Source organism: Sceloporus occidentalis, unplaced genomic scaffold (assembly GCF_023333645.1).
Source record: "Sceloporus occidentalis isolate IW3139 unplaced genomic scaffold, rSceOcc1.0.p SCAF_5, whole genome shotgun sequence".
Taxonomy (NCBI): domain Eukaryota; kingdom Metazoa; phylum Chordata; class Lepidosauria; order Squamata; family Phrynosomatidae; genus Sceloporus; species Sceloporus occidentalis.
This window is the reverse complement of record NW_028316985.1, coordinates 34,987,485-35,013,993: the sequence shown is the minus strand read 5'-3', so window position 1 is coordinate 35,013,993 and position 26,509 is coordinate 34,987,485. Positions and strand designations below refer to the sequence as shown.

Below are 26,509 nucleotides of genomic sequence, written 5' to 3'. Positions count from 1 at the left end.
GCAGATTCCCTATGAACGCATTCAAATGAATACCACTCCCCAGGAACAATTCAGGGACACAAAGGTGTTTCTATGCTTAGTTTCTATTTATTATACTTATATTTGCATTAAATGCTCTCTGAGTTTGTTTTGTATTCTCGGCTATAATATTGACTGAGGGATGGTGGGGGTTGCTCCCTCTGGTGGCGACTCCTTCAAGTCTGTTTTTCCTGCCTATTTCGGAGCAAGAGATGGACTCAACCCATGTTATAGGATATTTCCACCTACATCGCTGAAAATGAACATCTCATAGGTAAGAACCAATGTTCCTGTCTTTACTACTGCCTTTACAGGACGGTTCTTTGGGTTGTTATACTGGTGGATTGGGACCACATGGTACCGCCTTACAACTGCAGCCTCTCTCCTTGATGTCTTCGTCTTGACAAGGTCAGTGTAGAAGAAAATTCAGAACTTCTAGGAGAGGCAGCAAGGTGTGATTATGGAACTGACTGAAGGGAGCAGTAATTTGGTGGGAGGAGCAGTTGAGTAACTTGCGATTTGCAAAATTCAACAGATTCGCCAGTGTGTGTTTTATCTATCTGTACTTGTATTTATTTATTTTCATTCTATTGCATGCTTGTCTTGCCTTTCCACTTTTAAGAAAAACTGCTCAGTGTAATTAGCAACATTGCTAATAATAATATGAACCCTTCAATCTTAGTAAAAAAAAAACATTTCAAAAGACCAGTTTGAAGAGATGTGTTTCACATTCCTAAAAACAACAAGAATGGGAACTAATCTCAAATCTGGGAGAAATGTGTACCTGTCTATACATGAACATACATGTCTGCATACGCACTTGCATGTGTTGTTGTGTGTCCTCAAGTCATTTTTGATTTATGGCGACCCTATCACGGGATTTTCTGGGTCTGAAAGTATATGACTCACTAGAAGTCACCCAGTGGGTCCTATCTATTTATCTACACACACAGTCTTTATGCTATATTCCTGTACTCATTACAGTTTTTGCCTCTTATTAGCTAGTTCAGAGTTCCCCACCATCATGTCTTGCAGATGTATTCAACTACAAACTCCCCATCATCCTTGACCATTATTAGCCATGATGGCTAGAGTAATGAGAACTGTAGTGGGGGGAAAATCTGGAGAGCTCCAGGATGAGAAAAGATTGGGTTAGTAGAACAGCATGTGCTCCTTAAAAAGACCCAGAGCTGTTCTCAGTTTGGGCCCCTTTCCTTGCTTGTGTTGACAACAACACTGAATATGACATGGATGTCTTCATACTCATATAGATACTGCCATTGCCTGTCCCAGTGATGTAAATTGGAATTGGAGAGACCCATATTGTGATAATGTTATGCTAGATGTGTGGAAGAAAGGAGAAAAAGGCAAGAATAGTAGCTCTTATAATTTTGGTTCCTCCCTTGGGGGGGGGGGGAACATAGCTTCAAAATATTACTTTTTTAAAAAAAAAAACTTAACTCCCCAAATCCCCATGCTGTCTGGGACTAAGAATTATAGTAAAAAAAGGAAACAAAACATTGCCCGGGTCTGAAATAAATAGATTCTGTCTTTCTCATTGGTGTCTAGGAGCTATCCAATCCTGAAGAAGCTGTTTCTCTTGCTCCTAATGCTGTTGCTCCTGACCGCATCTGGTTATGGTGAGTTTTGTATTTTTCCTGTGTTGTCATTATATACTTACTCTGTACTTTTCTGTAAAGCCCCCCTGGAGGCAATATTGCATCTTTCATGCATTCTCTTCATACCATTTCCAGACTTGTTTTCTTTTGGCTGATGCAGCTGCTGAGGCTGCAGTTTAAAGAAGGAGAACCTTCTCCCTTCCAATTTCTTTCCTGCTGAAAATAGCTCATTTCCATAGAAGTTCTTACCCCTGCTGGTGTGAAAATATAAGTACGCATATAAACCCTCCTCCATGCCTTGTGAGGGTACAAGCAGTTTAAGGGAAGCTTTTTGTAAGAAAATAGAACCAGTAAGGAAGAGTGAAGCATCTCTAACCTCCAACTCTGAACTAGTGGCCTACTCTCATCAGCTGCATTTTATAAAAGAATAAATATGTGTAAAAGGAAAAGCTGACTGTTGACATGACTGGAGCATAGAAAAGTGACTTTTGAGGGACTACATATTCCATAGCTAGCTGGGAAATTCTGAGAGTTGTAGTCCAAAACCATAACTTTTTCACATTTGGTTGTTGCTTTTAAGCAAAGGACTATAAATGGCTTTCTTACAAAAAATGTACAGCTTCTTAATATACCTAACATATGTTTTGTATCTTTATATACTGTAATTTCTTTTGTGTATGACAGCATATTAACATGTGGCCTTGGAAAATGGCATTTAAATACAATGCATGCATGAATAAATTGTGTGGGTGACCTTGAACTTCAGTGTTATGAGATGAATATATGCATGGCATCTAATAAATCTGCCTACTTGCCTGAATTCTTTTGGTGTACACTCTGAAGTTAACCTGATGCTCCTTCTTCTAATCACTTAGGCATCTGGTATTTTTACCCCTTTGGCCTCCACCTTTCTATGTTTCCTTGGGGAGCTGTGAAATTGTCTCCTCCTGTTACCAAGAAGGCATATGAAGCAGGAGGCTTTGGTGTTTTCTCTGAAGTAAGTACTTTTTGGCCTTACCTTGGAAGTTCACTAGTAGGAGGCAGTGACCCATGTGTTTCACTACTGGATGCCAGCTATTTCTGAACTGTAACCTAGGTTGAAGGTAGATGCAGCACTCTAAGGAGAGTTATGGAGGAATTTTCATCCTCTGTTAATTCTCTTTAGGTGTTTGTTTTATAGGCTTAACAAGCTAGCAAATAACATGTGCTGGCAAAGTCTTTATCATTGAAAGCTAGTTGAATGCAGTGGCTATATCAGGGTTTCTCAGCCAGGTTTCCTTGGAACCCTAAGATTCTTTGAGCTGCCGCTAGGGGTTCTGTAAGACATTTAGATTTTTTTTTAAATGAGCTATATGTATAATAATTTTCATGCAGGGCTTCCTTATTGTATATAGGTCCTTGAGACGTATACTTTTTACTTACAGTGGCTCCTTGAAAACTGAAAATCATTTCATGGGTTTCTCCAGAGTAACAAGGTTGAGAAAGGGTGGGCTGAAGAATCTCACAATTCAAGAAGCTGCTGCTTCAGATCTCAACTCTGTCCTGAATTGACTAGGCAATCTTTGGCAAGCCATTCTCTTTCTTCACCTCAATCTCATCTGTAATACAGAGAATAATAACACTGGCTTGGATTAGATTTTCCTAAGTGTTAAAGCTAGGTAATGCAAGCAGAGCCCTTGAAAATGCTATGTTAGTATCAAACATATCATCAATATAATCACCACTGTTGTTGTTATACTACCAACAAAGTGCATTAAACTTGTTTTCCTTTTCTGTCAGGCAGGTTGTCAACTATATACACACAGTGAGAGAGATTCTAGGTTATTTTAGACCCTTCAAGATGCCCCTGTTCATCCATGTATATATGTATGTTCATGTATATTTGTTCCACTGCCAAAAATCTCCACAAAGGTTTAAAAACTTTTACCAAAGTAATAGATTATTTTCACCATTGGTGTTTTCCCCTGATTCAAACTGAAATATGCTGGGCTGGGGAGAATTTTCACCTCATAGCTTGCCTCAGCACATGTAATGTTACTTGGACTGAAAGGCAGTGACACTACTTACTATCAGATCACCTCTGACATCCTTTAAATGTTGACTCTGCTGTCCTCACTTTTAGAGAGCCAGTACAGTCAGCGAGAGAGAATTTATTCAGCAACAGAACACAATTTTTCCTTAGTACTTTCCATTGCTAAAGTTGAGAGTGTGTTCCTTGAAGAGTGAATGGAGGCATGCGGTTTTAGGGTTTTTTTTAATGTCTTTCTCTGTGGGGAGTACATTCATGGCACAACATGCATAACTAACAATTATAACCCAGTTTTTAATATTGTGTATTTGGAACCAGTCAAAAGGCCAGTGCAACTGATAGAGAGCAGGAACTGTACATTCCCTTCTAGCCAAAAAATGACCCTGGCTTCTGCATTTTTTTTAAAATTGGCTGTAGCTTTTAAACAATCTTAAAGAGCAGCACCATGTAAAGCATTTTACATTAGTGAGTCTGGGAGGCTACTGAACCATGGTTGAAATCTGTCTTATGTATCAATGTTTTTCTCTTGCTCTTTTTCTTGGCTGAAAGGCCCAGCAGCAAGTATTGTCTCGGCTCCAAGCACTGGAGAGACGTTTTGAGACCCTGGAAGCTAAAGCATCATTGTTGGAACTCCAAAGGGGAAAAACAACAGAAGGGGCAGCTCTGTCACATGATGATACCCTGACACTTCTGGATGGGCTAGTGAAACGGCGAGAGATGGCCATGAGAGAGGATTTTCGCACAGAGACAGACCTTCACATCCAGGTAGGACATCTATAAGGCCATCTTGGGATCAAAGGACAAACAGCAGGAGGCAAATCTGAATCAGTGTTAACTGACTGCAAGTGATTGTTTTTGGTATTTTAATTTTCAAGTCTGAAAGGTCTACAATATGACTGGAAACCAAACATCTAGGGTTAGCCTTACCCAGCTAGTAGCAGCACTATCTGGAGATGATGGGAGTTGCAGTTCAGTACATGTCTAGGGTGCTTGATTAAGGAAGCTGATGAAGCATCTAGGTTTCTGTGAAGTCGAAGGCTTTCATGGCCGGTATCCATAATATTTTGTGGGTTTTTCGGGCTATGTGGCCATGTTCTAGAAGAGTTTCTTCCTGACATTTCACCAGTATCTGTGGCTGGCATCTTCAGATTTCTGTTAATTAACTGGCAGCCCATGTGCTACTGTCATCCTCTGACAGCCCTTTAAAGAACTCTTCCATCCTTACCCCATAGGGTTTCATCTCTACCCCTTCCTCCTTATGCTGCTGCTCCTTTTGCAACCAGGATTTCAGTTCAATTTGCTGTCATTCCTTGGAGTACTAAGTGTTTTATGAAGAAACATGGGAATTGGGAATTGTGGAGAGTTGACAACTCCTTGTAGATTTTTCATACGTGAAGTTTCAGCCAGCTTTGAGCTTCTCTTGCTTTGTTTTTGTTTAATGTCTGACAATTCTTCACAGGAACAGAAAGCAGAAGAGATGTATTTGCAATTCAAATGAGCAATTTTGCCAATGTAGATGTTATTTTCATATTATGTAAACTTGGTTGAAAAAGAAAGGGCTTTAAGCTTTCTGTGTCAAAATGTTTTATGCCTCCAGTGGAAAGCTCTCCTTTCTCCTTCTTCCTACCTCCAGATAGAAGCAGATAGCTAGCTCTGATACACACACACACACACACACACACACACACACACACACACACACTCTTGTGTACTTTTTTTTCCAAGCCTTTGTTTTAAAATCTGCTCCATTGCAGAACAGCTTTTGATATAACTATTGTTTCCTTGCTGAAGGCTATTACTGATCTTTATCTAGATCAGGTTTCCCAGCCCCACCCTTAGCTTTCTAGCTTTAAGAAACCCTTTTCATTATGAACAAAAATTCCTTCTGGTCTCTTCCTTTGTGAAGAAATTGCATAATTTTCCCCTTGTCTGCAAGATTGTAAGGTATCTCCTGCCCTTGCCAGAAAGACTTCCTCACATTTGGAAGAATAATTTTTGTTCAGTATCACAAAATTACAATAGTTACACAAAAGGATGGTGCTTGTTGCACAGACTTCTAAAAGTCAAAAGCACTGGGTGCTTTTTGTAATTGTAATTTTATTTATCATCTTTGACCAAAATAAGCTTTTTATATCTTTTTCATCAATTAGCCAATTCTCCTTTTGCTTGCTGTTTCAATTTCATGCTGGAGGGGAAAACTCTCATGGAGGCTTATGGTTTCTTGGTTGCCCATCTTGTCAGATGAAGACTGTCCTTTTGCTGAGAGTGGAAACTTTTGTAAATATTCTTGACATCCTATTTTCCACCTTAATTTCTACCAAGAAAGCACTGAACATCTGCCATGGAACCCTTGCAGAAGATTCTGAGAAGTATTCTGGGGTTCTCACTCTGGGCTCAGTTTTAAAACTGATACAGATTGCCCTGTGGTGCAAAAGCAAAGGTGATTAGGCTTTTCTCCTATTTTCCCACCAAAAATTCTTTCCTAAAGCTGCTCTTTTCTCACGAAGATATCAACAAAAAGATCTTAAAGCAGGAATTTCAGCAAAAAAAAAAACACCATATTGTGAAGGAGTTTTAAAACAGCCTAGCTTCTGAGTGTGTTATGTGATTTTCCTTTTAAAAAGAATGTTTTGAAAGGTGCTCTTTTTCCTAGGCGATGACTGAATTACAGAGAATTGTGATGACTATTAGTGTTAATTAATTCATGTGTTTATGTGCCTTCAAGTCAGCCGACGACTTATGGTGACTTCATGACTTTCATAAGGTTTTCCTTGGCAAGGAATACTCATAGGTGGTTTGCCAGTTCCTTCCTCTGAAATATAGCCTAAAGTACCTGGTATTCATCGGCAGTCTCCCATCCCATTACTAATCATGACTAACCCTGCTTAGCTTCCAAGATCAGATAGGATCTGATATTTTTAGGGTATTTTTAATATTTATTTTGTTGATTAATTTATTCAAAAGCTTGCTGCTGTTCAGCTACTAGCTGTTAATTTGTTTAAAGCTACATAAAATTTCTCATCTCTGTTCTTCTGCAGAGTGAGTTGGATGCTTTCCGATCTCAGCTGCAGCAGGATTTTGACCTTCTGCAGAAGAAAATCTCTCAGGCTTCCGAGGTAAATAATATTTTGCTTATTATTTTATTCTCAGTGTGTATGACAAATGGTTGCTTTCTCTACACTTTCTGCCATTTTCTAACAATTCAAACTTTCAGTAGCCTGGCCAGATATTACTAAAATCAATGTTGGAGACTACATAACTGTCCTGAAACTGTTTCACCATCTGTAGCTCCCTTTTACAGAGTGGATATAATATTTTCACAGTGCCAATATTTTTTATTTAACTTTCATTCTTGTAAAAAGAACTGGTAACCCTTAACTGGTCACCTTCTTTACAGATAATGACGGCAGTTAGGGGAGTAAGTTGCCCAGAGCCACTTATAATTATTTAGTTCAACTGAGTTTGGAATTCAGTTTGGTGGATACAGGGCATTGTGAACGTACACAAAATAAAAAAGCAGAAGAATATGTTTAATAGACAGAAATGTTTCATATGTTTAATTAAAATATGGGCTGTCCCATGAAGGATATATGTCATCAAGTTTAACTATCATTCGCCTATCAGTATGAGTTTGTTTTGTGCTTCCAATTCTGAAAAAATGCTAAGGCCTAAATTCAATAGTTAGTCCTAACTGGCTTTTTGAATCAATTAAGCTTACAAAAATGTTGACTTACCAAGTCCCCATTGACTTGCCCAGTTTTCTCTAGCTGGGATTAACATTTGGATTTTCTGCCACAGTAATAAATCCTGTACAACACATAGATTTTGTCCTGCTTTGTTTCCTTGTCCTAACCAGTGCAGTTTCTCCTTCAGGAGACGGCGAGCCGGATGCTCCAAATGAAGGCACAATTGCAAAGGTAACCAGAGCACTGTCACTTATGTAGCTATGATAGTTCCTACCTTATGAAAATGGGAGAGTGGAAAATCATGCAACCCACAGGAATGATTGTTTTAGAAACAGACGTCTTTTTATTTCAAAGTGAAACTTAGAAATTCCTAGAACAAAGTGCAAAACTACCTGTAATCTGAGTAATTTTGGTTCACATTATTCATATCAGCAACAGCTTTTTAACTACAGATGTCGACAACTAAAGGGTTTGTAGAACAAATCTTCACTGCTCATGCTCAATCAAAGCAGCTGGACCCTGACATTTTAACTCCATTTGAAAATATAGTTGAAGCTACATTTTTCCAACTGGGTACCCTTTAGATGAGTTGGACTACAACTCCTACCACCCCTAACTGGCATGCTGATTCCTATGGCCAAACCCATCAGGGAGGTGCCAGGTAGAGAAAGACTCTTTTATGCTAACAGTTCACTTTTGCACCTGTGCTGTTTAGGGATTTAAATCTTTGACAGTTTCATCTACGCAAAGATAAATCATTTCCAGCATTTTTCTCCACTATAGGAAAAAACAAATATTTCTCAGAAGTTTGTTTGTTCTTTACTGGCACTTATACATCCTGAAGCATTTCAGAAATTATTCTACACAGAAATGTATATGGTCTTTTTTTGCACAAAACTGGTGGTTTTTCATGCTAAAACACATTTTTGTGCAAAAAAACCCAAAAACCTCCACTGTTTCCAGAAATATACATGCCTTTTTGTGCCAAAATCATGTGGGGAAGGGGGTGTGTGTGTGTGTGCAAAGAAACATGAATTTTGTACTGGAGAAATTGTGTTTCTTTGCAGATTAATTTCCCAAAATACTTTGGGATGTTCCAATACTGTGTGAAAACTGCACAGAATTCTTGACTTCGTGTTATGTTGCCCAACTACATAGCACAAGTGTTGGGAAATTCATATTTCAACCAGGAAATTAGTAACAGCAATTTACCCCCATCCCTAGTGTTGTTGCCATGCAACTCACCAAATCCATCAGGCTGGAAGCTGCGGAGAATTTTATCCCTTGAACCTCTTTGGTCTCTCCTCCCTAGTAGCTACTTTTTAATGTTAGTATCGCTTTTGCTGAAGGATCAGTCCCATTTTCAACACCAAGCCCTGCGATCCAGCCTGTATGATTGATTACAGCTTCTCTCTTGAACCCACACTGTCACTTAACCAGTGTAAGAATGCATTCCCACATGGAAAGGGAAGAAGCACGGACTGGTGTCACTGGCAATAAATACTCATCAAGACTGCTTATAGAATGGCTGTCTTGTCCTCCACCATGTTCTAGTAGATGATTGGGGTCAAAACATCAGCATTTATGATTTACAGTAAGCAGGTACATTGCAGTCCTGTTTTGTCCAAGGGTTCTCATCAATTCCCCACCATCACTTTTTGGGGGTGTTTAAACAGAGGCTGGATGGCCATTTTTCGGGAGTTCCTGCATGGCAGTGGGTTGGACTGGTTGTCCCTTGTGGTCTCTTCCAGATCTATGATCACCCCACCCCAGACATTTTGAACTTTAACGGCAAATGATCAGAGACTCTGGGAACTGATCCAAAACATCTGAAAGGCTACTGACTTAGACAACGATCTGCTGATACAGTGTATTGGTGTCTGCATTCTCTTGCACAATAATGAAAAAGCCACATTCATGAGGGTGCACTGCCAAAAATGTTAGCCAGTTTAGACTTTTTTGAGCAAATCTAGAAATGTTGTGAGCAAGCACATAGAAATCAAGTGGTTGTTTCCTGTGTTGCATCCAGTCTTTAAACTCAGCTCAGAACTACATGCCGGTTTTGAACAGCAGGGACATTAAAAGAGCTGCACTTAGTGGCAGGCTCAATATCTTCCTCTAAAATCATGATTCCTCGATATCTTTTATATTTTATTATTTATTTACAGCATTTAAATCCCCACTCTTCTATAGAAGAGCCACTGGCCATGCTGTTTGTGGATTTTAGAGGTTGTAGTCCAAAAATGTAAAAGGTCTGAATTAGAGGAGGTGATTAAACTCTTGCTACTTAAATACAACCTACTTTCCTTGTATTCAGAAGAAGGAACTGGCAAAACTGCCTCTGAGTATTCCTTGTTTAAGAAAACCCTATGAAACTTGAAGGCACACACAGTTAAATTGCATGTCATAAGTGTCTGAATTTTTGTTTTCCTTCTGAAGCTCTACCCAAGAAAGTCTAATGGGTAATTTCCGAAAGGAGATGGACAAGCTGGAAGGACAGCTTGCAAGCCTTAACAAGGAATTTGGAAACTTGGCCTCTGATCAAAAGGTGTTGTCAAAACACGTGGAGTCTCTTCCGGGGCAGATCAAGGAAGTGATGGAAGATGTGAGTTTCCAATTATGTTTTCATTTGATTAGAAGGTTTCCTGTTATAGCCAAACTGCTGGAACTGCATTGTGAGCTGTTCTTTTTTTAAAAAATTTAGAGACTAGAATGCCATAACCTATAATAAAAAAATCATTGTGTTCATATTTGTCCTCATCAGTGTTCATAAACATAACTGTTTCTGATTCCATAAGGATTATGCTCAGATTTAGTGATTTATCATTCTGAACATCTTATGTTTGTGGGAATTGCACAAACATTTGATATCCATAGAAGAAGAGCCATCATCTGTTATTTTTGGTGACGGTTGTCTATATGGTCCATATTTTCAGTAACACACCTCTAGAAAACTGGAACATAAAAAAGGTTACCTAAGCCTGAGTCATCCCTCCTTTTCAGGTGAGGGCACTGTAGGAGCCTAAGTTAAAATCTGAGCAAAACATATTTTTGAAACTAAAAGCTAGGCATAGATTTTAGTTCTTTCAATCTTAAGGTGCAATATATTTGGAACTGGAACAAAAATGTTTATTTTAAAAGATGGACACAAATTTAGGCCCAAGATAGCTGGCCAAAAATGACGTGGTGGTGCCAATACTAGGGTTCCAGACTGCACAGCAACCTCATGGTCCAGAACCCTAGTGTGTAACGGCGGCGGCCTAAAGGTAGCATCCTGTCCACGCGAGCGCCACCATCTTGACGTAAGGGACGCATAGCGTCTGCGCGTCATGTCACGAGTGCACCAGTGGAGCACTCGCGACATAACCCGGGCGATACAAAAAGAATCAGGAAGAACCGGGTTCTTTTTACATTGGAGGGACGTCGCGCGGTTTGGCCGCTGCAGTGTCCCTCCGGAGTTGAAACGGGTGCTTACAGACCGCCATTTTCGGATGGTCTGTCTCGGGCCTCTGTTATATTAAAGGATATAAAGTATTAAAAAAACATACAGTATGTCAGGGGTGGGCAACTGCATATGGGCTAATTTCCCTTCCCCAGACCCCCTGTGTCACTTTCTGCCACCATTTTGAGAGGGACAACATAAGAAAACTAAGGTATTGGGAGGTAATTCTGGTTTTTCAGGTGTTTGTGGACATGAAATGGGGGTATCTTCATATATTTTCCTGTGCTTAGAGGGCTTCCTCCATGGTTTTGGGGCAAAAACTGGCTAAAAATTGTGTTGATTTTTTTTTTAATGGAGGACACTTTATGGGCCTCAAAAGTGGGGTTGAGGCCCACAGACTATAGTTGGTGTACCAGTATTCTGTAGCTTCCTTTAGTTCACAACAATGGCAAATTTTGTTTTAATGCACAGCCCTATTTCACTATAGATAACCAAAGCTATTGTTTCTGTGCAGTCAAACCTCTTTACCGATATCCAACATCATAGCTGGAACCACAGTGTCTCTAGGTTAAGTATCTCAGGTCAGCTTTTAAGAGTCTGTCATGAACCAGATAAAAAGATGGAAGTTCCATTCTTTGTAGTCAATTTATTTTCTCTCCTAGAAGGTTCAGATTTGGATGTGGGGAGGAGAGTCATGCTGGATCAGATGAAAGACCTATCTAGTCCACAGTTCTGTTCCCTTAGTGACCAAACAGCTGCTCCTGAAAAAGAACATGAATAGGATATGAATGCAGCAGCACTCTCCCATTCATGTTCCACATGAACTGGTGTACAGAGACACACTTCTTCTGACACTGGAAGAATATATAGTCATTATGACTAGTAGCCACTTGTTGATAAGCCTTATCATCAATGAACTTGTCCAGAGTCCAGACCCAGTTTAAAGGCATTCAAGTAGGTGACCATCATTGCATCTTTTGGTAGCAAATTCTAAACTTCAGCTATATATTGCATTTAACAAGCCTTTTCTTTTGGTAATTTCAGGTAGAAATCCAGTTTCCGATATGGCTTAGCCAATTCCTGTCCCAATCTAAAAAGGATGGGACAGGAAGTTTGTTCCTCCAACATGATGAACTGCAGGAACAGCTGCGTGTGCTGGAGCAGAAGATTCTTGCCAAGATCTCTGAAGACCAGCAGTTTTCTGTGCAGAACGTTAGAGTAGCACTCCAAAAGGAAGGAGTCATAGGAGTATTGCAAGAGGTGAGGAGCTACTTATCCAGGGGGGTCCAGGGGGCTTTTCATTGAGCCTTTTTAGGAATTCTGCTAAGACTAATGTCTGTGATGTGCGATGTGGTCATTTAAAACATATAGAACTGATGTAATATATCTCAGGCTAGCTGAAAATAATACTGAGTGAAGAGATTTCCTGCTCTCCTTTGTCACCAAGAAATTGTGAGGGAAACTTCGTTCTCTTCAGTATCACCTCCACTAAGCCACCGGGCTTTCCTTAGACAATACCCAGATACTGGGGAGAGTGCTCTGCCCTTTGTTCTCCCCTGTGAGTGCTGGAGGAGATCTTCCTCAACTATTCTTCAATATCCTGTCTAGTGTTAAAAGAGCCGATATAGTATAATGGCTACATGAACGTACTGTGGTTCAGCATGTTGCCCTTTGAAATCTCTTCTTGGCTATGTGTTCACGAGGGCGGGGGGTAGATGAGTTGGAGTTTTTGAACCTATGGTCCTGTCCATCTTCAACAATGCTTGGAAAAGTTAATTGTCTGGGCTATGCTGATGGGGAGGGGCATCCTGGAAGTTGTAGTCAACAAGTAACTTTCCGTGCTCTATTTTATCTGGAAACAAATAGTAGTAGCTCAACTCATAAAGCTGTTTAGTATCATAATCCACATGAAGTGCTTTAAATTCCATCCAAATGCAATGAATTTGATAATTTGTTCTTATTTTCAGGACATTGCAGAAAATACTATGTAAATGATACAGGGGAGAGAATAGTTACGGTTTATGCCTCTTCAATGAAAAATGGGGTGTTTTCTGATCTGGAAATTTTGACACAGTGATACTTGCAGACTAGCATAGGTTTCATGTCTGGTGATATGCTGATTTGTGTTTTTCAAGCATTTTATATTTGGTATAATAAAACTGGCCTGTAGATCTACGTTGCTGCAAGTGCATTTTAATTCCGAAGGGAGCTATGTGATTCCACTCTATCTTGGAAAAATAGTACAAAAGCTTTAGAGTTCTGAGAGTCCTCTTCTTACATTCCATGCTTTTTGTGCTACAGGAAGTGCACCACATTGTGAAGCAGGCTTTGAAGCGGTACAGTGAAGATCGCATTGGAATGTTTGATTATGCACTTGAATCTGCAGGTATGGAGATCCAAGGTCACTTTGCTGATAATTACTGATGTGCTGAAAGAAAACTAGCCAATGGTGATGACTATGGGATAGGAGCAAGGTGACATTGCTGAATAACAAGCTAGGAGAGTGTCAGAATAGTCTATTTCACTTCAAATTCAACATCATGTTTCTAGACTTCAGGGGAGCAAAGAATAACCTAGGACTTTTTAATCAGTCTCAGTTACAAGCTTAAAAGCTAGGAAGCTGCCTTACCCTAAATCAGACCATTGTTCAGGGTGTATGGTTTGTTTAGGTTGTGGAGTCCCAAAATTCCAGTTTGGGACTGTTTGGTTAAAATACTGGAGAGTTCAAGAGATATAACCGTGTTAATGTGGAATATCAGTATGCAAAAGGATCATATAGCACCTTTGAGGTGTAAAAGAAATTGTAGCATAAGCTTTTGTAGAATTGGTCTACTTCTTCAGATACATAGAGTGAACACTGAAGAACATTATATTGGGATCATCTGTGCATGAGTTCATTTTCTGTTGATGTTCCGATGCATGAGCTCTTTTCCTTGGCTTCAACTATATCTTTACCATTACAGGGGCCAGTGTTATCAGTACTCGGTGTTCAGAAACTTATGAGACCAAGACTGCTCTGCTTAGTCTTTTTGGGATTCCCTTGTGGTACCACTCTCAGTCTCCACGAGTCATTCTGCAGGTAAGGAATCAATCAATTAAAGATACAACAGCCCTGTTTATCTTTCCTCCTCAGCCTATTCTTCCCAAAAGAGATCTTTAATCTCTAATAAATCACAGCTCTTATTCACATTGTAGCCAGTGCTTTGTCATAGTGTATGGTGTGGGGGAATATCCATATTAGTTTTAGGCAATATCATATAAAAGCTTAGAAAATGGAAGTGTTTTGGGTTTCTAGGTGGATTTAGATTGCAACCTGGCTTTAAGACCTGCTAGATGGCTCTGGCCAACATTTCCACAAGGTGCAAAGAGCTGTTTTAAACCTGCCAGCTAATACCAAGTGTTATCCCAGAGCATGCTGTGTTTCTTCTTTTGGTTGAATGATTTTGTGTGTTACTGTATCACTTGCTTTGGAATAGAAAGTCTAACTTTAACATACAGTCAGCCATCTTTATCCATGGATATTTTGTCCACGGATTCAAGCATCCACAGCTTGAAAATATTTTTTTAAGTATAAATTCCAAATAGCAAACCTTGATTTTCTGTTTTATATTAGAGACACCATTTTCCTTTTCCATTATATTTAATGGGATTTGAGCATCCACAGATTTTTTATCCATGAGGCGTCCTGGAACCAAACCCCAGTGGATAACAAGGGCCCAGTGTAGGTATGTTTGATGCATTTCCCTAAATGCATGTTTGCTTTAACTTCCTTGCAGCCAGATGTCCTGCCGGGGAACTGCTGGGCATTCCAAGGCTCCCAGGGCTTTGCTGTGATTCGTCTTTCAAGTAACATCTATCCCACTGCTGTGACACTAGAGCACATCTCCAGATCCCTTTCACCCAAAGGAGCCATTCCCAGCGCTCCCAAAGACTTTGCAGTCTACGTAAGTTGCCCTTGTGTAAGGATTAGATAATGCAGGTGGTTGGGCACATTTGAGAATAGAAAACTGTTCTCCATCTTGTGACATCTTACAATGGGACACCTTTCCTGTACACTGGAGGGAAGGCATCCTGGTGCTTTCTCAACACAGGAGTCTCTTCCCAGTTTTTGTCAGAAGAACTGCAAAAAGTGGCCCCTTTTCATTTTGTCCAGTTCTACCTTGATTACAGCTCTCTAATTTCTACATTAAATAGCCATCAGATCTAGTATTCACAGTTGGATTCAAACATTCTAGTGCAACACATTACTGCCCAATTGACTGTTTTAAGCCAGGACTTGTCTATTCCCCAATCAACATCTTTCTTAGGCAGTTGAAGCCTTCCAAGATACACAATTCCTTTTCCTTCTTGCATTTATAGCTGTGGGGCTATTTCTTTTTTCAGACTTGAAAATCCACATTCTCTACCAAATATGTAGTTATATACAGTATGAATATAGATGGGCAAGTCAGTTCAGAAGCTTGAATGAAAAGAGTTGGGGGTGGTAACAATATACTTTTTTTCTTGTGCTCTGTGAATCACACAAAATGTCTGAATTGGTGTGAATAAGGAATTGCTTATACTGCTGAAGTACATGATGTTGATTGTGATTCAGTAATGGGATCTATCTTGGGAAAGAAAGGAGGGGATGAAACATTGATAATTATCAGCCTTCTTCCTCCCATCCTCTGGTGTTCCTATGTCTCCCTTGCCTCCTCACTCCCCTGTGTGTTTTATTTTGGCATGCAGCTGCAAGAGTGGCCTTTAACTGCACTTGTGTCTCTCCCTCTCTCTGATCCTGTGACTGCTCTGTTCTCCCCTTGGTCCTCCCCTCTCCTCCTTCACCCCAATATACCCTCCCACCCCCAACTCCATTTATTTCTGCTATAGGGTTTAGATGAAGAAGGGCAGCAAGAAGGTGTCCTCCTTGGGCAATTCACATATAACCAAGATGAAGAGCCTATCCAGACATTCCATTTCGAGGTAGGAGCCAGAAGACAAGAGACAGACATATGGGATAGGGAGGGAGGATGCCAAAACCTAGTCAATGCAAGATTGGGGTGTTATTGTACCAGAAACGGGACAATAAGAAGTTGCCAATCTTTAAGAAAAAGATGAACTATTGATAACCTTCCAGGTTTTGTTGGACTGCAGTTTCCCATTGGCTATGCTGGCTAGGGCTGATGAGAGTTGCATTCTAGCAGCATCTGGAGAGGCATAGGTTGCCTACTGCCACTTAAGATAATATAGCCCAAGATATTTTCGTGGATGTGAAATTAAAACACAAGACACAGTTGACCCTCTATAACCACAGATTTTTTATCCATGGATTTGAGCATCCACAGCTTGAAAATATTCCAAAAAATATAAATTCCAAAAAGCAAACCTTGATTTTGCCATTTTATATAAGGGACACTATTTTACTATGCCATTGTATTTAATGGGACTTCAGCATCCACGGATTTGGTTATCCACCGGGGGTTGGGGGGGGGTTCTGGAACCAAACCAAGGGCCTACTGCATATACTGCTTCTAGAACAATGATGACACAGTGTCATTACTCCATACTTCTGGTTGAGTAGAAGCAATAGAGTTGGCCCCCCACATTTCCAGGGGTGCAGGACCACTGCAGAAGTGCAAAAACCATGAATATCTGTAGGCTTCCCCAAACATGCATCCTGCAGATTATAATTTCCAGCCACTGCAGCAAAAAATCTTCTTCACTATTGTCTTTCTCAAGGAGAAATTAACCCCACAAAAGTTGAGGGCTAATTTTACAATGTTTTGCTTCAACCAGTTGATGGCAGTCTTCAAAGAAAGCCAAGCCATACTGGATGGGAGGAGGAATAATTCAACTAGCATTTTCTCTTCCCCCATAGGACAAAGAGACTTATCACATGACAAATAAAACCAAAACACAGTGAGAGAGAAATAGCACTTCTGATTTTCTTCCAGAGGAAGATGGTCATAAAAGCTTGCCTTTTGCCAAATGGATTTTTCCAGCAGAACAAAATGTTTTTACAGTCCACCCTCCCCATACGCGGGGGATCTGTTCCGGACCATCACCACCTGCATATGGGGAAAAGCACATATGCTCAAGCCCCATAAAAAATAACAGGATGCATGCTTGTGGTGGCGCATGAGGCGCACGGAGTGGGTACATGCCCCATTACTTATGCCGGGGCTTGCCTTCTGCATAAGCTCAAAGCCGCAGAAGGCAAGCCCACCTATAGGGAGGATTGACTGTACTACTGTCTCCCTCAGGAAGAGAATGGAAGTGCTTCAGTGGCGTTTGGGGAAGTAAGGAGAAAGTTGCTTTTCTCTTGCTGCACCTTGGCTTTCCGTGCAATAAGGCTCAAAGAATTATATACCTTTGAAATGTTAGTTTTGGGGATTGAGACTCCCAGCAGACAATAACTTGGGGTTTCTGGAAGTTTTATTTGAGAAGGTCACATCTCCAAACTCCTCAAGAGTCAGGCCAAAGAGATTGCAGTTACATAGTATATTTTATCTTTCTATTCACCTGCTTTATTTCCTTCCCTTCTTTTCATCATCAGGATGAAAAAAAGACTTCTACAGCCTTCCAACTAATTGAACTCAGAATCCTCAGCAACTGGGGCCACCCAGAATACACCTGCATTTACCGTTTCCGTGTGCATGGGGAGCCGGTCTCTTAACCCCTCCTTAGTGCCATAATCTTGCTCGTTGGCTACCTCAAGTTCTGCGCCTCGGACTGACAAGGGCTGACAGAAAGCAGTTTCAGGAAGGAGAGCAACTTGGGATGAGCAGTGCTGCTGCTTCTTTTGTTATGTTGCTCGTAGATGTGGGAAACTCAACAGCCACACTTCCTGCTCAGTTGATTGTCTCCTGGGAAAAACCTTTCCATGTGGAGAGGGAGAAAGAGGGCTCCTTAATTTGGTATTTATATTCAGTTGGGTTTTTTAATGTTTTTTTAAAGCCTATGCAGCGGTTTGTATCTTCCCTGTCTTTACCACCCCAAACAAACAAAATGATTTCTGGATGTTCCTTTAGACCAGCGGTTCTCAACCTGTGGATCACGACCCATTTGGGAGTCAAACGACCCTTTCACAGAGGTCACCCAATTCAAGCTCACCCCTCCTCCTCCAGGATGGCAGGCCTCCACTGGCCTGCCGCCACCTCAGTCATGCAGGACTTCAGCCCTGCGTGTCACAGCCGTGGCTAGAAGTCCTACCCCTTCCCAGCTTCCCAACCAATCAGATAGGCCACCAGCCAGAAAAAGGGACGTGGCTTCCGGCCACAAAGGCCACTGGGACTTGTAGGGTCACAGCATTAGAAAGGTTGGGAACCACTGCTTTAGACAGCCATGTCACAGTAACTTTCTTAGTTCTAGTGGTGTTGATGTAATTATTCTATCATATATGGGGGTGGAATGATGTATTTATAAAAATTGCCTCAGATGAGAGCGGTTGGAGACTTTATGGTATTGCCTATTTCTTTCTTGGTTTGGCAGAAATGTGTTGTTTTAATCCAACCATAAAAGGTGGTTTGATGTTGACTTTAGTGGAAGCCTAGAACACTGCACAGTAGGAAAAAAGCAGAGCTTGGAAATGTGAGTTCTTGGCCTACACCTCCCAGAGTCTCAAATGTAGGCCCAAAATGAATGTTTCAACCTCTGGGGAAATGAACTTATTTATTTAAAGGGGTCTATGGAGCACTTAAAAACTGGAGGCCCCAATCCTGAAATTTGGAAAACAGTGGAACATTAAAATGGATTTATTAAACAATTTATTAAAAATTAAACAAACCACTCTTATGTCAGTATGGATTATGGGTGAAACTCGTTCTCGTTGTGTGGGAGTTTTTGTTCTGTTCTAAAATGTCTAATTTGTTATAGAGAAATGGGGAATGTGACCCTCACACCAGCATAGACATGCTTACATCAATCCTCAGTATATGGGGGATGAATTGACAATGCTGAATTGTGAGGAAAAAGCTCTCTGTATGTCAACTGAGGCACTCGTATTTATCTCAAATATTCCGCAGCTGACTCCAGATAGTAACAGTAAATCTTAATGAACCTTGGCTCAAATTAAACTTTGCATTTGCTCCACTTGCAATGGAAACAGCTATGTTTTGTCTCATGCTGCATGTTTTATCTCAGATGTTGCTGCCACGCAGGTTGTGCTGCAATACAGATGGCTTCCTATGGTCAAAAAGGTTTGGATGCTTCTTATTGAGCTGCTGTAAAATGACTATTAATTTTATAAGGCACTGTGGTAGCAATGAGCTGTAGTTAGAAACCACTATACTGCCCAAAACTTGCCACTCAAGGATCGTGCTTTGAGTTTGGTCTAGAAGCCATACAGATAACCTGCATGGTGTGTATATTTCCACCTAACTCTATGCATTGGTCTACTAAGTGATGAGGAAAACCAAACCACCGTTGTTTAATTGATGTACTTATGCAGAATAATGAAATGAGGGTAATTGAGGCCAGGTTCCTATTTGACACTGGGAGAGTATAAAGTTCTGCCAGCATACTTTTTGAGGAAAGTGAGGAGAGAGCGATAGCTGCCAGCTAGATGATGATGCAAGGAACTTTGCCTTGTATGTACGTGCTTGCACACAGTTGGTTAATTTTGGTTAGGGATGCTGGATGGTAACCCAGCACCATCCAGCAGCCATTATTCAGCCTCAGAAAAATTGTTATGAAAGGAGCTGCAGGAGACCTCCTTGTGCTATTTTGGCAAAAGTAGGCACTCTTGAGTAATACCTGGTTACACAAAGAGAATTCCAGCCTAAGAATTCAGAAGTATCCTTCTCCTTTACTATGAAGTGGTTTGATCTAGGAGTTTGTTTTAATTGGCTGTAAACCACACCACTCTCAACATCTAAGAAAATCTGCAGTAAAATTCTCACTAATATATGAGATAATATAGCTGACCTCTCAAGTATTTATAATTACACTGAGATATATTACCTCTCAATACTATCAAAGTTACCTCTATTCAGCAACAATGAAAGCTATACTAAAACAGAACATTCTTCTAGTGTGGATACTTCATGTTGTACCTTCATCTAAGTGGAGAAAGACCTGTAGATGGCTTCAGCAATGAGCCCGATATGGCAGAAGGAGTAGCCCTGCAGATGCTAAACTACAACTCTCATCAGCCCTAACCAGCATAGCCAGGGATGAGGAATTATGGCAGTTGTAGTCCAAGATCTGTAAGGCTGTCCTTTAGCAGCTGCTGCCTTATGAACATACAGACTTTGAAGTTTGAACCAAATTCAGTGAGAACAAGTTTCTTGTTATTGAGACAGGGAAAGATAAGTTAACTGCAGAGTTCCATCTCCTGAGCTGAGTGTCCTAGACTGTTGTTGCCACAAAAGCCAACAACAAACTACCACTCCTTGGCCAGAGTAATGTGTTCACTTAAGGAAATGCTACTGAATAAACATTTATCAGCTAAAGTTGCAGGGCCTTTGCCAAATGGGTGTTTTTAAAAGTAAAAATGCCTGTCCAAAGGGGAGGTGAAAGGATCCACACTAGAGTCAGATGAAGGTGTGAAGAAGCAGTGTGTGTCCCAGAGAGAAAAAGAGATGTCTTTTCCACCATGAATTCAGAGATAAGAGAACTGTTACTCAGTTCAACTTGGCTGTTTCCAGTCTTGCTTTTTTGGATGTTCATTTTCCCAGCTCTATATATGGCCTAGTAGCCACTGTGCTTATGCAGTGCTGCACACCCTTGAGGAAAAGTATGAGGAGGTAATAAAAACTGTTTTGGGGTCTGTACCTATGAAGAGGGTAGATATGGAAGCAAACTTTAACCATGGTGACTAGAAGAAACAGAACATGCTCCTCAGAACTCCAGTATTATGTAGGCCTCACCATTTCAGTATTTCAAAGGTCATAAGGTTATTGAATATATTTCAAATGATTTGGTATGATTATTAGAAGCCTGGTATGGATTTAGCTAGTTGAGAAACCATGACGTAATTTCCCCTTATCCAATGTATTTTAGAAATGTATAGACAAAGCCTCAAGCTTGTTATTTCTAGACTCTATAAACTTAGTTATCACATAAAGCAAGGGCTGTTTACTCCTAGGTGGGTGTAAAAGAGAGTTCTCATAGCTAGTATTTTCTGGGGGCAGCATGTATAACTGCACATAATGTTGCCACCATTTGTTCCGTCCCCATTTGCACCACTAATGGCTATGGCTTTTAAAATGGTGGAAGACTAGAACTACAAATAAGCTATTTACCCATTCGAGGACAGGAGTAACAGTGCCTGTATCCCTTTATCAAGCTTAAAGGTTAAGTAAGATAGTCTGTTATTCGAGGAGGTCTCTCGCCCTTTCAAGCCCTTTTGGCCTACAAGCCTTCAGCAAACTGCAGACTCCTTGTAATGGAATGTGTTGATGTCCTTATATTAGTGATAGGGAACATGTAACCTTCCAGAAGTTGTTGGGCTGCAATTCCCATAATTTATTACTGGTGATGATGGTTAGAGCTGATTGGAAGTATAGTCCAACATCTGGGGGACTATATGCTCCCCAATTCTGCTTCATGCAGGACATGACAATGAAGACCAGCTCTAACATTCCTTATCCTCAATGCAGGCTAGTTTTGATCTCATCTGATGTGTAGAGGTGGGAGAGTTGCTGTAGTGTTGATTTTTATCATGAGAATAGAAGACAGGAAGCAGAGCTTCTCTGTAAGGCTGGAGTCCTGAGTTCCCTAGAAAAAAAAATTGGAAGGACTGCTTCAGTCCCATTTTGGGTAGTTAAGAGGTCATCTGCAAAGATTTTTTGAATGGTTTTTAATCAGCAAATAGTGCTGAGAGAAATTTTTTAACTATAAAGAAATACATGAATGTCTGTCTTTTGTGTATGAAGGAAAGGTTCAGTATTTGATTCATAGGTTAGTTAACTTGGTATACCCTCCAGAATGGGTGAGTGTTAAGCACTGGTTTTTAATGTGTCGTAAACATGTCTTCTACCTGTTGTAAAAGAGGAGAGGCTTGACAGATGAGAGAAAATCCAGAGAAGCCTGCAAAGTGTATACACAGGACTATACAGTCGCTCCTTGTAACTGACAGATCTGGGATCTGCGCCCTCAATTACCCACAGAGGGGCGAACTCCGTTGTATCCAATAGTGTGCATGTGCCTGGGCCATTAACGCCTATGAGGCTTGAATGTATGTGAGCCTCCATTTGCTTGGGAAAGTACAGAATGGATCCCCCATGAAAACGGAGGGCTAACTGTATATGTAAAATTCCTGGTTCTTCATTCTAATGTATGGAGCTAGGATACAGTAAAAACTGTTGATTAACACATCTGTTGGTGCCATGGCCACCAAATCAATTTCAGGTTCACATTAGTTCTGTGACTACAGCCAGGGCAAGACTGCCTCATGCAGGTATTACCTGTTTGCACTGAATCTAATTGTTGGTTGAGAAGCATCGTAACACCTTCTAGACTCAAAAAGACACACTAACAATGGAATGGCCTTATTCATTGCTGAGTTTTACAAAGTACATTTGCTCCTCTGTTTTCACGGACTTCAAATCTGTGTCCCTCACCAATAGGGCTTGAATATTGGCAATTTTCCGTTTTCACGAGGGGGGGCGGGGTCCGGAACGGATCCCCACAAAAACAGAGCAGCGACTGTAGTAAGAAAGAGAAAACACTGTCCAAAGCATGGCTTCTTTACTTCCTCTCTCTGTTATGGCCTGTCCTTTTCTCTTATATTCTGTAAAGGATTATGCACAATGATGGTACTATATTAATATTATTAATAATGCTTCTAAGGAAAAAACAGCTTTCTACAATGCAGGGTGGGCAGAGGGGACAGATTTGTTTCTATGACAAGTAGTCTGTTGCAAATGCTGCACTGTTTTGTTCATTATTTTTTTATCTTTGGACTGTAAAGTTTTGCCTATGCAAAAGAAACCCCGACAATAAAAGGTTTTTTTAACAGACTCAGACTAGGTCTTGGAGGAATTTTTTTTGGGGGGTGGGGGGGCAAAAAAAGGCTTATCACCATAGATATCCTGCTTTAAAAAATGGCACTGGAGCTCCTGCTTTAAAAAAAATCCTGCCCACCTATCACAGTTTCCAGAAAAAGTGTAGAATGATCACATAAGAAGAGCTATGTGCACTTTTAAAACAGATTTCCTCGACGCAGGGTCCTTCAGATAGGCATCTTCCAAAGTTTTCCAGCCAGGTGCTGCTTTGAAGAAGGAATAAACTCACCTCCCCTCAGTCATGAGACTGTTACTAAAGAAACCATCTTGAACCTTACAGAATGAAACTGGGCTGCCCCATGACATTTTGCTGCCTGAGGCAGAGTAACAAATGACACACGCCAGCCATCAGAGCCATGTGCATCAAGGTCAGTCAAGTTATTTAGGCACATGAGGCCCAAAACCTCACTAGTAATTCTCCCATTCTTGGTAGCAATAATCAGCACCAGTAGTAACCATTTGCTGCTCCGTTAAGTCACCTGCCCCATTTTGCCTAATGCTAAGGCCAACCCTAAACGGAAATGTTGTGGTCCAGAAACATACCAGCCAAGATCCTGTCTTGTCAGATATGGCTACAACAATGCTTTGTCACTGTAGTTATTTCTGGTTTCATGCCATTCCCCCAACCCCTCTCTCTCAAACTAGGCAAATAGCCCAACTGAAGGGTTTTTGCAGCACTGCAGATCAGGGTGCTGAGAAATGATGTCTGTAGTGCTTTCTTCATTGCAGGGGTGCATTGAGGAGGACAGTTAGAGAGACATCTGTGTCCCACGGCAGCTACGGTCCCATGATCACAAACTCATTTTGGAAAGAAGCTGCATGCACATTCTTGTATTCAAGGGGGAAAATATACACAAAAGCCACCGGGATTAAATGTGAGTAATCTTTAAAAAGTGTAAAGACATGGACTGATTCCAGTGATCAGCTACTCCCTATTAATTAGAATCAAGGGCAGGATTGACAATTCCCTTGTTTCTTCTTCTATTGTTTGGAAAAGCAGATTTTCTGCTGGGCACATCAGGAATTTGTTAGAGAGCCAATGCTTAGCAGTCTCCCAACAGATGTCAGAATACATGAAGTCCCCTATAACTAATTCTTGCATCTTGGAGGTTTCTGAGATTTATTTCAGAAAAGCATAATCCACCAATTCTTCTTGGTATGGTGGCCTGTAGTAAACTTCATCATCACAAAGTTGCATTTACCTATTTTTCTATTTTTACCCAACTCTGGTCCACTCAAATAATTATTTCTGTCCAAGTGAATTTGTCGAGGACATATAATGCTACTCCCCCTCCTTTTCTACACTACTTTTTTGGAAGAGGTTATATCCTTCAATTATTATATTCTAATCATAGGAGTCATTATTTTTTCCTGTGTTCTTTTACAACCACTACATAGAGACATAATGTCTCTGATACATTGCCACCAATAAGAGGAAGTACTTACTGCTAAACATTTCTGATGGTACAAAAACTGACACTGAGGTGACTAACAGATCATCAACAGGAAGACCTCTATTTAGTTTCCAAACATCTGCAGTGATCAATAACCCATCTTCAAGCAAAAATTAAGGTACTACTCTTAGCTTGAAACCTCAGTACATGAAAACCCCTTTCCCTTATGAGTATTTGCCCCTGTATTTAACTCGTCAGGAGCATTGTTCAGAATTCCTCATCTTCCAAAAGGTAGATAACCAGCATGACATAATATCAGCCCTTACTTGTGTAAAAGAGCAAGTGTAACTGGTGACCAAAGGACATAATATGCTTCAGAATTAGACCTTACCTCCCTTACAGATTAGGGACCAGAAATGGCAATACACCCACTGTACTGTGGAGAGAACATAAAAACATCACAGCGTTTATTTTGACATTTTTAAGAAACCTCTCTTTTATTTTTCTGTCTTTTTTTTTACACCATGCCAGCCTCAGTAGTCCTTAAATGCTGGTCACAAAATAAAAACACAGTACTGTGTGATTTTTAAAAAAAGTTTTTTAAAAGGAACTTTTCAGCACTGCCCATTCCTTTCAGAACTAAGGAATAAAAGGATAAAAAGAGTGGGGGAAAGTATACCACGCAGGTCTTGCATTCCCTGGGAAAGAGAAGGCAATGAGACTCGTGTACTTCTTGATGTCACTATAGCACCAGTGGCATCGAATGGAGCAGGTTTCCATCTTGCTTTAGCCACTTTATATTGTCCTCTGAAGGTGCTATTAATACTGTAGCTGCCACAGATCATGTCCAGCAGACTTCAAACTAAGGCTCAGAAACACTGGCTGGAATCCTGCATTGCGGTTGTAAATTCATAACCTAGAGTTAAGGACCTGTAACTGCTCTATATTCACAATCATGATATATGATCATGAATGCCCCCCAAAACCCACCTTAAACTCCAGGAAGCTGCTCTGAGTGATGGAGGTCTGTAGCCAGTCACATATTCTCCACTTAACACATTTTTTATGATGACACAACCAGCCCCCTCAACCTCAAACCTAAAGCATCCCACATTATGAAGGACCCCACTTGACTGGACCACAGACTTCTATCACTTGGCACATCTTCTTGCAGTTGAAGGAGGGTTTGGGGCAGGGACGTAGCTAGGATTTTAGGAAGGGGGGGGTCCAGACTAAGTGCCACCATTATAATGGGGCTTGGGCGCGGCGGCGCAGCAGCACACACCATTCATTTTTCTAACGGAAGGGGGAGGTCTGGACCCCAAGACCACCACCCCCCCTTGGCTACATCCCTGTTTGGGGGATTGAGTCATTAGGTCAATCGTAGCTACATTTATGTGGCTATGAATGCAATGCAGGATCTCAGCCATTTTCTTTTTGGATTGAAGCTTCCTGAATTCCTCAACCAGCATGGCCAGTGGCTGTGTGGACTGAGGGATTCTGAAGGTTGTAGTCCAAAAAGGTAAGTTTCTAAGATCTGTGTTAAACTGTCTTCCCTAACATGGTGCCTTTCAGATGAGGTTGGACCACAGCTCCTGTCACTCCAATGAGCATGTCAGTTTGGGTGATGAGGATATCATTCAACCCAGCCAAGAGCACCAGCTTGAAGTACTCTGGCATAAAACACAACTATTTCCTTTCTAACGTTCAATTTAACTTTCAAGGAACTCATTCAAAAACGTTTGTCAGGATAGAGAAAATCAGAGAGCAATGCAGGATTTTTTTTTTTTTTAAGTTACAAACCAGTGAACTACAAACTTTGTGGCCTGGTCTTCTTCTTTTAAAGCAACAACATGATGCCAGTTAAAAGAAGTCAAGTTAGAATGAGTGCCTCAAACAGACACTGCAAACAACTTCTATCAAAGTTATAAAAATCACAAATACATATCCAAATCGGAAAGCAAAGCTCAAAACCAGGTTCAGCAAACCTCAGGTTGTCTCTGTAAAAGGCAAAACATTTATGACTGCCATGGCACAGTTAACATTCTCAGTAGGGAATGAAACAAGTGGAGCGGGGAGATGGGAGACAATCTGGCCTTTTAACACTGTAAGTGCTCAGTGATTTACCAAATATGAAGAGAGTGGTGTGTTCTTGCTTTTACAAAGTATGTAGGGAAAGAGATAGAAAACATTAATTTTTTGAACTAGAATTCCTATTACCTCCAGTATCCATGCTGGCTGTGGGTGCATATGGGAGATGTAACCCAAAGTAACTTTTTCAAGCCCTGTACAGACAGCAGACATCACTGACAGTGCCTGTTCTTGAGCATTTGG

At 40.7% G+C, this 26,509-nt stretch overlaps 1 protein-coding gene across 4 annotated transcripts in view; it reads left to right on the top strand.

Annotated features, from left to right (window-relative positions):
• Positions 1 to 22,740, top strand: part of SUN2 (Sad1 and UNC84 domain containing 2) — a 38,892-nt gene extending 16,152 nt beyond the window's left edge. For 3 of the 4 annotated variants that reach the window (XM_089528199.1, XM_089528200.1, XM_089528201.1), the window contains exons 6-18: positions 333 to 426; positions 1,588 to 1,658; positions 2,513 to 2,634; positions 4,216 to 4,431; positions 6,705 to 6,782; positions 7,540 to 7,583; positions 9,792 to 9,957; positions 11,839 to 12,054; positions 13,096 to 13,180; positions 13,758 to 13,873; positions 14,571 to 14,738; positions 15,664 to 15,756; positions 17,330 to 22,740. In XM_089528199.1, the coding sequence (XP_089384325.1) occupies positions 333 to 426; positions 1,588 to 1,658; positions 2,513 to 2,634; positions 4,216 to 4,431; positions 6,705 to 6,782; positions 7,540 to 7,583; positions 9,792 to 9,957; positions 11,839 to 12,054; positions 13,096 to 13,180; positions 13,758 to 13,873; positions 14,571 to 14,738; positions 15,664 to 15,756; positions 17,330 to 17,449 (1,589 nt within the window). In that variant the 3' untranslated portion in view covers positions 17,450 to 22,740. The remainder of the gene's footprint in view (positions 1 to 332; positions 427 to 1,587; positions 1,659 to 2,512; positions 2,635 to 4,215; positions 4,432 to 6,704; positions 6,783 to 7,539; positions 7,584 to 9,791; positions 9,958 to 11,838; positions 12,055 to 13,095; positions 13,181 to 13,757; positions 13,874 to 14,570; positions 14,739 to 15,663; positions 15,757 to 17,329) is intronic. The other variant, XM_089528202.1, reaches the window with a different exon arrangement.
• Positions 22,741 to 26,509: the final 3,769 nt, after the last annotated feature.